The 15950-nt window shown below is 25.0% G+C and overlaps 1 protein-coding gene across 1 annotated transcript; it reads left to right on the top strand.

Moving 5' to 3' along the window:
* The first annotated feature begins 5438 nt into the window (after positions 1-5438).
* Positions 5439-8238, top strand: LOC112536114 (probable polygalacturonase At3g15720). Its single transcript, XM_048380374.1, has 9 exons — positions 5439-5472; positions 5622-5750; positions 5918-6061; positions 6194-6475; positions 6734-6941; positions 7065-7146; positions 7504-7612; positions 7717-7833; positions 7946-8238. The coding sequence occupies exons 1-9, from the start codon at positions 5470-5472 to the stop codon at positions 8180-8182; spliced, it is 1311 nt and encodes a 436-aa protein (XP_048236331.1). The 5' UTR covers positions 5439-5469; the 3' UTR covers positions 8183-8238.
* Positions 8239-15950: the final 7712 nt, after the last annotated feature.

Here is a 15950-nt window from a genome sequence, read left to right on the forward strand (position 1 = left end):
AAAAATTAATATTTTTCATTATATTCTTAATATTTTATTTATTGATATCTAATAATTTTTAATCCTAAAAATAGTAATATTAATTATAATTATAGTATAATTTATATAACATTAAAAATTAATTAACTAATTTTTAAATAATTGTATTAGAAGACTTTTTGAAACTAATAAAATCTTAAAATATTAAAAGAATTTTAAGAAAGATATTTAAAAATATTTAATTAATTATTACTTTTTAAAATATTATAGGTAATTATAAAATATTAAAAAATTTATTAAACTCTGTCTATTAATCAAAAAATAATTACAATAGCCATGCAACCCACGAATAAATGACTAGTTAGCCATTAATGTTTATTATAATATGCTTTTAATTTGAAAATATACTGTAATAGTAGTTAATTAATAAAATTAATTCAATTATTAATGAATTATTTATCAAAATATTTTAAACTAAATGATTACATCTACCTACAAAAATTAGAAATAGCATCATGCAATAAAATTAATTTTTAAATTTATTACAATTGTAAAAAATTTAAAACAAATACAATAAAACTAAAAAGAATACAAAAAGATAAAAAAAAAATATAAAACTATATCCGCTTAGAAGAGTAGCGGACAAAGCTTGCAAAATTTATATCTATCTGTACGTGAGGGAACTACCTTATTTTTTCAATCCACCTATTTAGACTATTAAAAATCACTATAAAATTGGTATTATGTAAAATATCACCCAAAAATGGGAATAGTTTTTTGAAAAACCTTAAATTAAGAAAAATCCCATAAGTACAAGAAAGTGACCTTGATTACTAGTAAACGTAGTAGAAGAAGCACAGATGAGATGAGTGCCACAAGTTAGAGGGCAATAGAGGCTTGAAAGAAAATAAAATTAGGGTTGTATTGTATGTTGTGTTAGTGTGTTTCTTTCTCTAACTTTCACTTCATTGCTTACATCAAAACTATGTAGTTTCAGTACTTCATAATTTTGATTTTAAATAAATTGTTAACTTATAGACTTAAATATATTAGATTTTGATTCACTTGCTTTGTATGTAAATAATAATAGTTAGACTTGTTAGATTTTATACAATCAATGATAAAATAATTATTAAATTTAAAGTGAAAGAACATTAAATTTTGCATAGTTTTCATAAAATAAACTTTTAAATGTAATCTAACGACTAATTGGGTATATCTAATATCTATTAAACTATAATCTTAAGTAATTAAAATGTTTAATATTTAGAAATTTTTTTTCCTTTTTTATAAGATTTCAAAAGATATTGAAATTGTTTTTACTATTAATCTTGAATTTTTCTTCATTAAACATTATTTTGATTTACTATTTTATCATTATTGGTGCTTTGAAGTAATAAATATGTCTCAAAGAGTAATTAATTCTTTTTAGATAAAAAAATATCATGATACCATGTGAAAACTAATTGTTATTTTCATTAATAATTGGTTTTACATTTTCATGATATTTAAATGAAATAGTTACAAATAATTATGGTAATTGATGACTGTCCAAGGAAATTGATACAAGCTTTATATTTACTCAGACAATCAAATTAGATAAATATTTTTAAAAGAATATAATTTATTATCTTCTTCTACCTCCAGATACCTGCTTGACCTTCTTCATATAGGGACCCTTGACTCTCCTCACTTGTTCGCCAAACGAGTCCGAGTCCTACCTCCTGGAGTAGACTTACCAGCTGAAGGTTACTAGGTTAGGTAGAACCGAATCCAAGTATACAAGTTGTGGTGGAACCAAATCCTCATGGATTACACATTCATTCTACTGTCATATAAAATTTAATAAGTTTAATTATAACTATTAAACTTAAAACTTGCTAACTGCTACTCTTTTTAGTACAAATAATACGAATGAAGAATTCAATAAAACTAATATTTTACTCGTAGGTTATACAATTTTTTTTAAAGAATATTGATTCTACCGATTATTAAAAATAAAATTCATATGGGTATCATGTGACACCGAATAACGACTCGATTACTATCAATAATTGTGCTAATATACGAGGAAATAATCCTAGATAGTAACATGTAGGAACTAATATTTAGAGAGACTAATGTGCTAATGCATAATTTTTGATGATCTTATTATTTAAATTTTTAGTTTAAAGTATTTTATTTTAATTATAAATATATTATATTATAAAAAATAATTATATTTAGCTATTATCTTACTTTAATACATACTTAATATTACCATTTTACTTTAATAACATTAAACTTCAATAGTCATAAAAATAATACATATATAATAAATTAATGGCATTATATAATCATTAATCTTTTTATTATATTTACCTACTATTTAATTTTAATAAATATTTAATTATATCATTTTATTTTATTAGTATTTAAAATTAAAATGCATTTAATATATCACTTGATTTGATTAGTATTTAATGTCATAATAAATTAATATATAATCACATCAAACCCACATATATTTTTTTATTAAAATTCTACATGATGTGACTTTATAAAATGTTGCCAAGTAGAGTCTCGTGAAAAAACTTGACATATATATATATATATATATATACTAGCAACTTATTCATGCTATCACGTGATTATTTTATTTATTTTATATTTAAATTTTTTATTTTATATATTATATATAATCTAAATTATAATAATATTAGTATAAAATAACTTTTTTACTTTTATCTTTATGATACTTCTATTTATATCTATATTAGTCATTTATAAAAATCATATAGTATAGTCTTACGAAATTTTTATATTTATTATATGCTAAGGCAAATAAACATGAGAAGTATATATATTTACCAACATTAATTTTATATCTATTTTATTGCACTAATAAGTTCTCATATATCCATATAATGATTATTTAAAAAGAATCAGGTTGTTAGAATTCTTGCTATTTATTTATTTTTATTATACTTTTTAATATCATATACATATAGGCTGATTTTTTTTTAATTATTATATTCGACCAATAAGTTCTCAAACATGTTACAAATTTCTTTAACTATTTTTTATGATCCAGATTTACAAATTTTAATTTTTACTATTTTTTTATTTAGATATGAATATAAATACATATTTTTTAGAAAGATAATAAGATTTATTATTAATATGTAGTAATTATTTTTTAAGAATATAATAGTCTTATATTTAAATAAAATATAAATTTTTACCATATTCATTGTTAGCATTTAAGATCACGTTTATTTATTTTAAATATTATAATTAATATTTTTATAAATATATCATATGTCATTTTCTCATTGGAAAAATATGATATACCACGTGAAATTTCATGGAAAAACTTGACATTATATATATATATATATATATATATATATATATATATATATATATATATATATATATATATATATGCTGGTGGGAAACAATAAAATATAATTTGATTGTAACTATTTAATAAGATATCAACATAAAAAAATAGCTATAGAAATAAATAGCAATAAGTTATATGAAGAATTGAAAAAATGATTGAATTAAATGTGGTTAATATATATTATAATATGTAAATGAGAAATTAAAAAAAAACTATTAACTACGTAATTAGGTTGTTATCATATCACAATGATTAAGTTGTTGAAATATTAAAATTAAGTATATGACAATAAGTAATTTGAAAATTAAATTTAACAATATGATATAAGTTTTACGAATTCGACTTTTAGGACAAATGTTTAGATAGATAGAGTCTATAACGTCATCTGTAGACTAATCCAATAAAAACACGCAACGTCAATTAATAATGCCATGTCATTCAAAATAACTAGGTAAAATTTTATGGTAGATAATTAATTAAAAAATATTTCCCTTGTTAACAAGGGAAAAGCCATCGCTCGTCACTCTAAAAAAAATTTTGCGTGACTCTAGTTGGTATTTTATCAATTTTAAATCTTTTTTTATTTAGAAAGGCAATCGCTTTTTAGATAATTCATCAATTTTATTATTTTACTTATTCTTTGGGTAATCCATAGTTATATGAGACAACTATCGTTAAGTAGAATCGAGTTTTGATGAAGCTTAAGGCGTACAAGGATGGAACTGTCCTTAAAGATTTATTTTATAATCTTTCAGGATTCAACAAGCAAATAATTTTAATCCAGCAGAATAGAGAAAGAAAAAGTATAAAAAGTAGCAAGCTAGTGTGTGTAAAATACTTAGTAATAGAATGTATTAATGATATTAAAATTATAATGTTATATTACAACGTTTACAAAATTATTTAGAAAATATTCTTTTCAGTAATTAGACATTATAACAAAAGAAATTCATGGCTAGAATTTTTATAATGAAATTACCATTAATTTTTATTTGGCAGGTCTTATTAATCAGTGTTTTTATGGTTGCTAAAATTGTAAAAATTCATATATTTCCACGTTTCAAATGAGATAAATGTAAATTGTCTTAATTAATGTTTATGGGAACTTTCTGAAAAAAAATATACTTATTAGATTTTTTATAAAAAAAATACTAATTTAAAAATATAAAATATAAAAACTAATTGCATATAATAATATTTATATTAATTATTGAAAATTATTTTTAATAATTATTTAATAAATTAATAATTAAAAAATAAAATAGGCTATAATTTCGGACAAAATAAAAAATTAATTTATTTCAGAGGGACAATGATATATCTTACACAAAAATCAATCTGGAAAAAGAATATGTTAATGGCAAAAATGGGAAGCATGCATCTCTGCAAAGTGATGCTAGATTTTCTACCATGAACACAAGGCCAAACCTTAGGCATAGATTTCTTTCCATCTGTTCCATATCATTTCAGATTCCTATACTATAAAGTTTTATTTCCAATCTAATACTTAACATATATATATATATATAACAAAATGCTAATTAAGTATTATATCTGGCGAAAAAATTCAGGCCAGATCCTCATACAAAGTTGAAATATTAAATACATTTAGGGAAATAATACATGTAATAATTCATTATATGAATATTGTGGTGATAATTAATTAAATAGTCATAAAATGAAAAACAAAATTATTCAATTCATAAACTATACTTCACAAGAAACAATTATTTTAATTAGTTATGCAGAACAATTTATTTAATGAGTTATTATATCTATTTTTCTCATTATTTATATGCATGGTAAGGAAATAAAAAAATTATTAAAAACAAATAAAAATCTCAGATAAAATGACAAACTGCCACCTATATCCTATATCAAGAAAACAATTTATTATATCATAGAAGTTCCATTTTTGTTTGTTTATAAATGCTTAATTTGGCCATGAAGAGTAGTAGATTGTGAGGAAGAATCTTGCCCTTTTTTGGCCCTAATAACAATTATGCACTACATGTATCCGTATATAAGTATAGGATTTTAAGAAGAGGATGTACAGCTTAACATAGTTTGACAATTTTTCTCTCTTGGTTAAGAGAAGCAGAATGGTAGGAAATACTTTTCTGTAAATAACAGCAAGCTTCACTCTGTATTCTTAGTAAATGCATTACTACCTCTCACGAGCATATTAGCAAGTGCAAAGTGCAGCTTAATTTATTTTTAACTTTTGGGTATGTTCTGAACTTTTCTAATGCAGGAGGTACTAAGTGGCATTTTGCTCTTCTGCTTTGCTGTGTTTAGTATATTTATTGGAAGTGCACGTTCATCTGTTCTTAACGTTGTTGATTTTGGTGCCACTGGAGATGGCCAAACCGATGATTCTATGGTAAATACTTGAAATGAGCCTGGAGAAAAGGTTCATTTTCATTTTATTTTAAGATTTCTATTCTAGTTCCGAAATTGATCAAACGGGCTCATGATCATGATTCTTTTGCTGAATATATATATATATGTTTTGAGTATGAACTCCCTTTGCATATGTCATATTTTTAGGCTTTTCTACAAGCATGGAAAGCTTTATGTGGAGCTGCACCGGCTCAGAATGTCCCAATCCTCATGGTACCTGCAGGGAAGACATTTTTACTACAGCCTGTGGAATTCTCAGGTCCCTGCTCGTCTAGCGCGGTTTCTGTTCAGGTAAAGTGATTATTCCTTATGTATATAAGAGAAATTCTCTAAGCCTGTCAGTGAAGTATAGCCTATAAGAAGCTGAGCTTGCTAACTTTTAAGGGCTCTAATATGTGCATTGTTTCTCTTTGTTGAGTACAGGTTTTAGGAAACATAGTAGCACCTAGAAGTATCGATGCATGGAAATTTGGGCAATCAGAAAGCTGGTTATCATTCTCACATGTTCTCAATCTCACTATTTTTGGTACAGGACAAATTGATGGCCAGGGTTCAGCCTGGTGGTCTCATTCACAATCCAACGACTTAAAAGTATTAATCTACTTTGTATCATCTTCTTTAGAAGTCCTTTCATCATTTTCTTTTAAATATAAATTGATGATAATTTTAAAAATTTCCAGGAAACTAATAACAAGAATTACAATCCACCCAAAGTAAGTATTTTTCCCCGTATTAAAATTTTTTTCATTGCAATGTAAAAATATATTAATAAAAGTGTTGGTATATATTCTTATTTATATATCAAATCGATAGATAATTAATACATATTTATTAATTTTAAATAACAGAGTATATATATATATATATAACTCTTCTGTTTATATTTCTGATATTAGTAATAATTTTGATGAATGGAATATTATTTGAAGCATGAATGTGTGATATTGGCAATGTTGGTTGCAGGCTCTACACTTCAACCAATGTAACAACCTTACACTAACAGGTCTCACTCATATTAACAGTCCCAAAAGTCATATATCATTAAGTGGTTGCACTGGTGTGATGATCTCACATCTTAATATAATTGCACCAAAGGAAAGCCCTAACACCGATGGAATTGACGTCTCTCGGTCAAGCCATGTCAAGATTTTACACTCTAACATTGCAACTGGTAATCTTGTTTATTTTAACTTCACTTACAATCCTTATATATATAATATTAACTCATCCTTCGTGATCATTTTGTTGTTTCGATCAGCTCATAATCTTTTATATATGTTTACTTGAATATTAGGGGATGACTGTGTTGCTATCAATGGTAATTCCTCCAACATCAGAATTATCGATGTCGTATGCGGTCCAGGTCATGGCATCAGGTTCGTCCTTTACCAAATTAAATGCGACTTAGTGAATGATTAGTAGTGCTAATTGGGCCCAGGAGTTCAACCTCTGAATTCCTGCACTGCGATGATCACCATAAGCAACCAGTACATGCTGTTTTAGCAGAAAATAAAAATAAAAATGTGGTTTACCGTATTTTCACATAAAAATATATGATATAATAAAGAGATACTCTTATTAATAGTTTAAAAATATGACCTGGCTTGCCACGTCAGTATTTTTAATGCCATAAATCATTTTTTTCTATATTTGCTAACTTGAACTACACAATTTTGGTAAATATCCCCTCCTTTTTATGTGTATAATGGCGCGTCAGTGTGTCTGCATGGCAGCGTAGGAAGTCTAGGAGCAAATGGATGCTCTGATACTGTGGAAGAGGTGCATGTCCAAAATTGTACTTTCAATGGAACTCAAAATGGAGTAAGAATCAAGACATGGCAGGTACAAACAATTAAGCCTCAAAACTTTTTCAACCCGAAATATTAGATTGAATTAAAAACATCTAAATTGTATCTTCTTTGCTCATTCTTTATACATTAATTCAGGGTGGACAAGGGTTTGCAAGGCTGATCTCTTTTGAGCATATCACACTAATAGCATCCAAAAACCCTATAATAATCGACCAGTATTACTGCGATGGGAAACACGACTGCAAAAATGAGGTAATTTCAACTACGTACACATCCTACATATGTTAATTTTAATTATCTAACAAGTTCCTTTTAAGTGTCAATATGGATATATATAATTTACGGCTGCAAATAAAATTTGCAGACAACAGCAGTATCAATAAGTGATGTAACATATAGTGACGTGAGAGGAACTTCAGCACAAAAGGAAGCCATTAGATTGGATTGCAGTGAAATAGGGTGCACCAACGTTGTAATGACTGGAATCTACATAACCCCATCAGGAACATCAGTTCATCAGACTGATGCCTATTGCCAAAACGTTAAAGGAACTTTCAATAATGTTACACCTGATGTCAATTGCCTATCAGGATCATCATGATGGCAGTAATTTAACCCCAGTTTTTTTAACTACTGTTTTATATAATCCTGCAATGTCCTGAGCACCATCTACCTCATCTATGCTGTTATAGTTCTGGTTGTTTTTCATGATTAATCTACACTTCTTTACATGCTTACCAATTTGCTTTCTTGCAGTTGCTTGATTATAATATGTCTGGCCCTAAACTTAGGATTATATCAGGATGTGTATTAATTTGTAGTCAACACTCGATCATCTGTAACAGTTACAACCATATATGCACATACACACACACTAAAATGAATGGCAGTTAATCACTCTATATATATATATATATATATATACATAAAAGACATTTCAATTTATACTAATAATTGATAAACAAATATTCTAAAGTTTCAACTCTGAAAACATTAGCCAGACCGAAATTCCCACCAAAGCAATGGTGTTAAATTTATCACGGATTATTAGAGCTAAATTATACTTGCACCTGAAAATATATAGCAGCAACTTTTAGTTAATATAATATTAAAATATAACTAATATATTATTTCTTAAGATTAGATTGAGTGTTTAATTAGAAATGTAATTTATGAATTTATAAATTAATAAAAAAAGTAAAAATTTTATGTGCCAAATCAAAAAAATTTAAATCTTAAAAATTAATATATATATAGATTAGTCAAAATATTATTTTTCTAATTAGTTATCTTTGACAAAAGAGTCTAAATTACATTTCACCCCACACCTAATTAACGAACACCAATTTTCTATTCACATATTTTATAACTGTTATTATTATTTTTAATTATAAATATTTTTAATTTATAATATTTAAACTAGAATTTTATTTAAAAATACTTATATATGAATACAATAAACCAAAAGTATAATAATAATACAATAAAAAGTATACTTGGAAATATATAATACAGATGAAATTTTTTGTTAAATCATTAATTAATATATTACTTTTTAATATAATAAATTATTATTTAATTAAAAAGGTAACTTACTAGATAACATATTAATTGTATATTGCATTTTAGAATTAAAAGCATAATTTAGTTAAAATAATAATATATTAACTCATGTATTAATTATACCGTACTATAATTAATACGAGAATTTAAATGAATATAAAAATTACATATTTGTATCTTAGCTATACATAATAAATAAATAAATATGTCAAAATTGTTGTTTACCTTAACTTTTATATAACATATTAATGTATTAATTACATGTAACATTATTAATAGTAATTTACATAATATAAAAATTACATAGCGATATTATATTTATGTGTTAAAAAAAATTAAACATATATATTTTTTAAAAATTAGATATACTAATTTTTTTACTCACATGTGTTGCACGTGAATTATAATAATTTGACTAATTATTATTTCCATGCTAATAAATTAAAATAATTTTAATAAATTAATTTAATAAACTAATATATTATTTTTAGAATATAAATTCTGTAATTACAATTTATAATATTCATTATTTTAATTTTAATTTTTAATCTATAATTTTCACCCTATATTCTATATAAAACTATATTTTTATCTCAAAAAATTGTGATAAATTGAAATATATTTTACTTTCGTATTAATATATTTACATTCATATATTTCTTTTAGAACTAAAATGCATTTATATGAATATAATATCATATATTTACAACTATTCTAATTTATCACAATTAAATTAATCAAAAGATTATAAAGATAAAATTAATTACTTTTATATTAAAGGTAATATATTTAAAATAAATTAGTTAGTTGATTAAAATATAAAAATATAATCAATTAATTCTTGTAGCACTCATATTTATTATTATCATTTGAGGCTTAATTATTATGAATGAGAAATATCAATCATCTCTTTTTAGTTTTATAATTTTTTTGTTTTAATTGATAACAATTTTCATTTTTTATTTAAAAATTTAATATTCTAGCTTCAAAAATTTCTTAATAAATTGATAACTAGGACGAAGAAAGATTATTTTTATTTTTAATACGATGAAAAAACTAATTTTTTATTTACACGCAATGTATGTAAATATTAAATATTTGAGTTGCTCTTATTTAAAAAATAAAATATTATATATATTTTTAAATTTTTTATTATAAATATTTAGGTAATAACAAATTTTTAAAATTATAGTAAATGCATCTACAAATTAATCTATTTTTACTTTATAAAATCTTATACTGATTATTTTTATAGCTAGCAAGAAACAAAATTAATATAATCATTAAGATCACTAATGTTGTAAAAATATATTAATTTAATTTAAAAATTTATCCACAAATATTTTATTTTACTTTAATAAGATAAAACATAGCCAACACTTTATAAATTTGTAAACCTAAGCCTTTTAATTTTAATACTTTATTTAAGTTTAGAATCTAAAATATATTCAAGTCATTATTACTATTTGGGATAATAACAATTGAATTTTTTTTTATAAAGAAAGTATTTTTTTTATTTATGTACATTGCGTATAAATTTAAATAATTTAATTTATTATTATTAAATTTAAATAATTTTAAATACATAAACAAATATACCCTTAGTGAGGTTAGATTATAACTATGTTTTTATTCACATGCGTCACGTATGAATTATAATTTATAATCCGACTCATTATTATTTATATAATAAAAAATAAAATAATTTTAAAATGGTAATTAATATGATAATTTATTAACAAATTAGTATTAGATTAAAAATATAATTGATATACTAATAATTAGGATTAAGAATTATTATACAATTAGAAAACTAATGTATTATTTAATACAATATTAGAATTAAAATTAAAATGCTATAATCTAAAATTAAAATCATTGTTGATTTAAAATTTTTACAGAATTAAATTTTAGAATTAGACTTATTGTAAATGAACTATTAGTTGTAAATATTAAATATTATTAAATTAAAATAATAAATTTTTCCTATATGTTTTAATTAAAACATTAATATTATATAGTTTACATAGTTTTAAATTGTATGTCAATTAGGATAAATATTAGATTAACATAACACTAATATAAATTAATTAAAACACTACTATTACTACTATTATTATTTTCTTTTATACGTTTGATATAAATACATAAGCCCCAAGCCAAAATCTAATTATTTCTCTTCATCTTTAGACTATTGCAAAGAAATTACAAATGACTCGGTAATCCACATATAAAGTAAAAAGTCGCCTTTTTTTTATAAGCCATCAATCTCTGAATAAAGGTTTTCCAAATATCAAGTTCCAAACTGAAATTATTAATGACGACAAATCATTAATTATTATTAGTAAATTACTTAATTCATTAAATATATAATTATTAAAATTATTTCAATCAATTTGCCTGTCTTTTCTCTTTTACACTTTTTATAATGACCATACATTAATAAGTTGATGGACGCATTGTCAAAACCTTGGCCTACACTTTTAAGGCCCAATCTTATATGCACACAATTATATTCGAGGAAGTTAAATATATAAATAAAAAATCTAATATATATTTAATTATCTAAAATTAATAAAATATATCAACTATATATTTATCAATTTAGTGTATAACTTTAAATTTATACCAAGTAAGATTTTCATATATTAAACATTTTTTAAAAGATAATTCTTACCTAAATTTGGTGTATATACTATAAAAATTAATAAATATATGTCAATAATCTATCGATTTAGTTTATAAGTGAAGATATACACCAAGTCTAAATAATAATTTTTTTCTTCTTTTTAATAAATATCCAAGTATCAAAAGAGAAACCGTACATATTAAAATGTAATTTGTGAAAAAGGTTGACATAAATTATATATTCCCTCCCCAAAAAGGCACCAATCTTATCAAGATTCGGTAGAGTTTTGAATAAATTTGCTCTTCTAGTGGTAGTAGTTGCTTCTGCTGTTGTAATATTATTTTGGACCTACTTGGTGCTTAGAAGAAGCTTTTCAATATTACTTGATGCATGGCCGGAGCTTTTCAAGATTTCAAATACTTTTTAAATGGGTAACTTTGGAATGTTTCTGTTGCTTTCTTCCAAGAAATATCCTTCATGTTTCAAGTCTAAATAGCTACTCTTCTCCCTTTCTTTCTTACCACTTTAACAAAAAGTAAATAATATTAATAATAAAAAGAGTTCTATTTATCTATATCTAAACACCCACTTGGAAACTACTATTAAGTGCTATACATTTTAAAACCTCTTAAAAATGGCACCCTCAAAAGATACAAGAAAAGCAAGCTTCAAGCAGCAGCAGCAGCAACAAGAAGTTGTGTCAAGAAGAAAAGAAACATCAATGGATATTGATCTGCCTTGTGATTACACTACTACTAGTAATTCTTGGAGCTGCAAAGATCAAGAAGTACAAGAAGTAAAAGAAGGCAAGGCAACTTCTTCAACATCAGACTGCAGTAGTAGTTCTTGTTCTACACCAAAAGCTCAAAGATTTAAAATCCCCAAGCTCTTGTCATGTCCACCAGCTCCAATGAAGAGAAGGGTAGCTTCAAATTGGTCTTCAAAGATATCTCCTATTACTTTTTTTGCTTCTCCTGATATAGAGCTCTTCTTCTTGTTAGCATTTAACAATATCACAGCTTAATGTATGGGTACGCTTCTACACATTGCATAGATATGCAAACTTACTGTTTAATGCTTAGTTGGAGTACTGTAAGAAGTTAGGGTTTTGAATAATCTATCTTATCTTAGATGAAGTTTGATCTAATTTAGCATATTTTGTTAGGGTTTTTCTGTTTTTCTTGATTGTTGCTGCTTTTGTTATACCATAAAAGTATGCTTGATTGTAGAACTACTTTGTGTAGTATACCTCTCTAATAATACTGAATGTGTGGGATATATATTCAGAGGTGGATTGACACAAGATTACTTTATTCCTTTAACAGCTTTCTTTTTCTCCCTTCATGTTCTTGATTTGAAGTGTTTCTTTTCCTCCTTGTGAATGTTACTTTGTTGGGTCAACAATATGAGAAAGCTAAAGAAAAAATTAAAAAGCATTAACAAATTCAAACAAAAGTAAAAAGGCTACTTTTTAATGTGATCTTATAATTGAATATTCTTCTCCTTTTGCACTTCAGGCAACTTTTTTCTTACTGAAAGTGACTTGCAATCTGATCCAGCTGATATGAAAATATCATAAGTAACTTTTTCCTAACCTTCCATTAATTCTAGTCTTTGTTATTCCTGTAATTAGTAACCCAGTTCAAGAATCTTGCCAGAGATGATAATGTTTTTGCACTAAGGAGACGATGATGAAAATAATATAATTTAAAAAAAATAAATAAAAAATTTAAAAATGATAATCTGGTTTGCCTATATGCAATATTTTTCTTTTAAATTTTAGTACCCTATTAGTAAAACCAATTACATTTTAGTATCAAATTATATTAATTTTTAATAATACGGTTAGTTTAAAGAAAAATTTATCATTAATGTAATCTTGCCTGATGGCATGTGTATATCTTATTTTAACTTATGTAATTTTTATTTATATCTATAAAAAAATATGGAACCCATTACTTAATAGGAAGTCACATTATTAATTATGCAATTTATGTCATGTCATGTGAATACCATGTTATCATAAGTATGAACCTAATACTAACATATTACTTCTCCCGTAATACTAAAATATCATACACTATAAATTATAAAATTTCCTTTTGTCAGGTAAACACATGGTCATTTTTATAAATCTTTTTCTTAAGTTACCATTAATCCTTTTGATTTGCTGCATAACATGATAATTATCTTTATTAAATAAATTCATAATTCACATTTCAATTATAACGTCCTAATGAATGGTGTTTATTAGGTTTCCATTTACAAAATAATATTGTAATTAGGCAGATAATCTCGGACAAGATGGAGATTAACATGAGGATGATGATGATGATGATGAGAAGGGTGGCATTAGGTGAGAATCCAATGGAATTAGGCTCCCCTAATCTCTCAAAATCATTTAAAATAAATAAAGGGACAAAGGTCACAGGAAAAGAGAGAAAAAACAAGAATGCAGCTTTGTTACTACGTAGAGAAAGAGAGTGGGTTAAATTATAGTGTCAGGTCAGGTTTATTTATTTATTTTAATTTTCCTTTTTTTTTACGTATGTCAGAAAAGAACCAAACTCTAGGCATCCAATGAAAGAGCTCGTGCGGCTCTGTTTTATCATTTTATGCACCCACAACTGTTTGAGGGTTTTTTCTAGGGAATTTATTTTCTCGAGAAACAAATAAGATATATATATAATGTTGTCGGCTGCTAAGTTTGCCATGGATTTTCTCATGGGCTAGGCTACGACTGTTTATTGTATTATGTATCTGATGTCATCTTGACCTAGTCTTGAGCCCACATATGAACCGAGCCCAAATTAAAGGGTTGAAAAATGATTGGACAGCGGCTACTTTAATTTTGAAATCTAGTGAAGGCAACATTTAGAAATGGAAAGATAAACTAGTCTTAATTTAAGGGGAATAGAAGTTGAAATTGATTGGACCCCATTTGAAGTGTAAAAAATTTCACCTAAGGAAAGAAATTAAATCTAATTAAATATTATTTTTATCTCTATTATTACAATAAAAAATTCAAAATTAATTAATTTTCCTTCTTCCCCTTTAATGATGAGTTTTATGTAACCAAACACAATAAGATAAATATTTTTTTCCATTTCTTTTAAAATACCTTTCCCTCTCCTCCCCTCTTCGTTGTCATGCATAGTGTTACCATACCGGTGAATACTGTACGAGCATTTTGCTTTTCACACACAAATCAGAAACACAAAATATCAAGTAAGCCGAGTTTTAGTCTTTTTTTAGCAAATAAACCCAAAATTGTCCACTTTAAGATCATTTAAATCCAAAATTTGATATTGGAAGAAAATGTACTAAATTTTTTATCGCTAACATTCAGCTTTACTCTTTCTCTCTAATATATAGCTTTCTTTCTTTTAAGCCACTATAACATTCGTTGTTATAATACTAGCTCGCCATTCTCGAAATTTCTCTATGATTTATAGTATATCGATGACAAAAAAACTTGCCATCCTTTGAATTTGTCCGCAATGATAGCTTGGATCCTTGAGTTCATCGTTTAGTGTTTTTTTTAACATTCTTTTTCTTTAGTTGAGAGAATTAAATTAATTTAATTATCGACATCAATACAAAGATGTGGTAAGAATTTATTTATTTTTTGTTCTGATTTGGTTATAGTATTAGAATGAGATATTCTTTTTTTTTTATGAGAGATTGAATCATCAGTTTTTTCTTTATTTGATTTACTCATTGCTGATGATAGAGGGTTTTGGAGAGTTTGATGAATGTCTTTCATGGATTTGTTGATTACTGATGATAAAGAGGTTTGATGACTAAGAAAAGGTAATGGAGGTTTGTTGATTAGCAGTAGTATGCATCAACCATATAGTATGAAAGATAACCCAAAAAATCAACACCTTATAACATACTAGTAGCTAGGGGGTCAAAAAGTGTCCGTGGGTCGTGTTCGTGTTAGGTTGATATATTTAGGTGACACGATTATGGTCAAAATGAACACCGACCTATTTAGTAATCGTATATATTTATCTCAACCCTAACACAACATAAATTTTTAATGGGTGACACGAATACGACACTCATAATACGTTTATTTAAATAGATCGTATATGGGTCATAAATCTGACCCGACCTGCTTAACCTGTTATATAAATGGCATAAGATTTAATATATTTAACATGCAAAAAAA

The sequence above is a fragment of the Ricinus communis genome, chromosome 10, assembly GCF_019578655.1.
Source record: "Ricinus communis isolate WT05 ecotype wild-type chromosome 10, ASM1957865v1, whole genome shotgun sequence".
Taxonomy (NCBI): domain Eukaryota; kingdom Viridiplantae; phylum Streptophyta; class Magnoliopsida; order Malpighiales; family Euphorbiaceae; genus Ricinus; species Ricinus communis.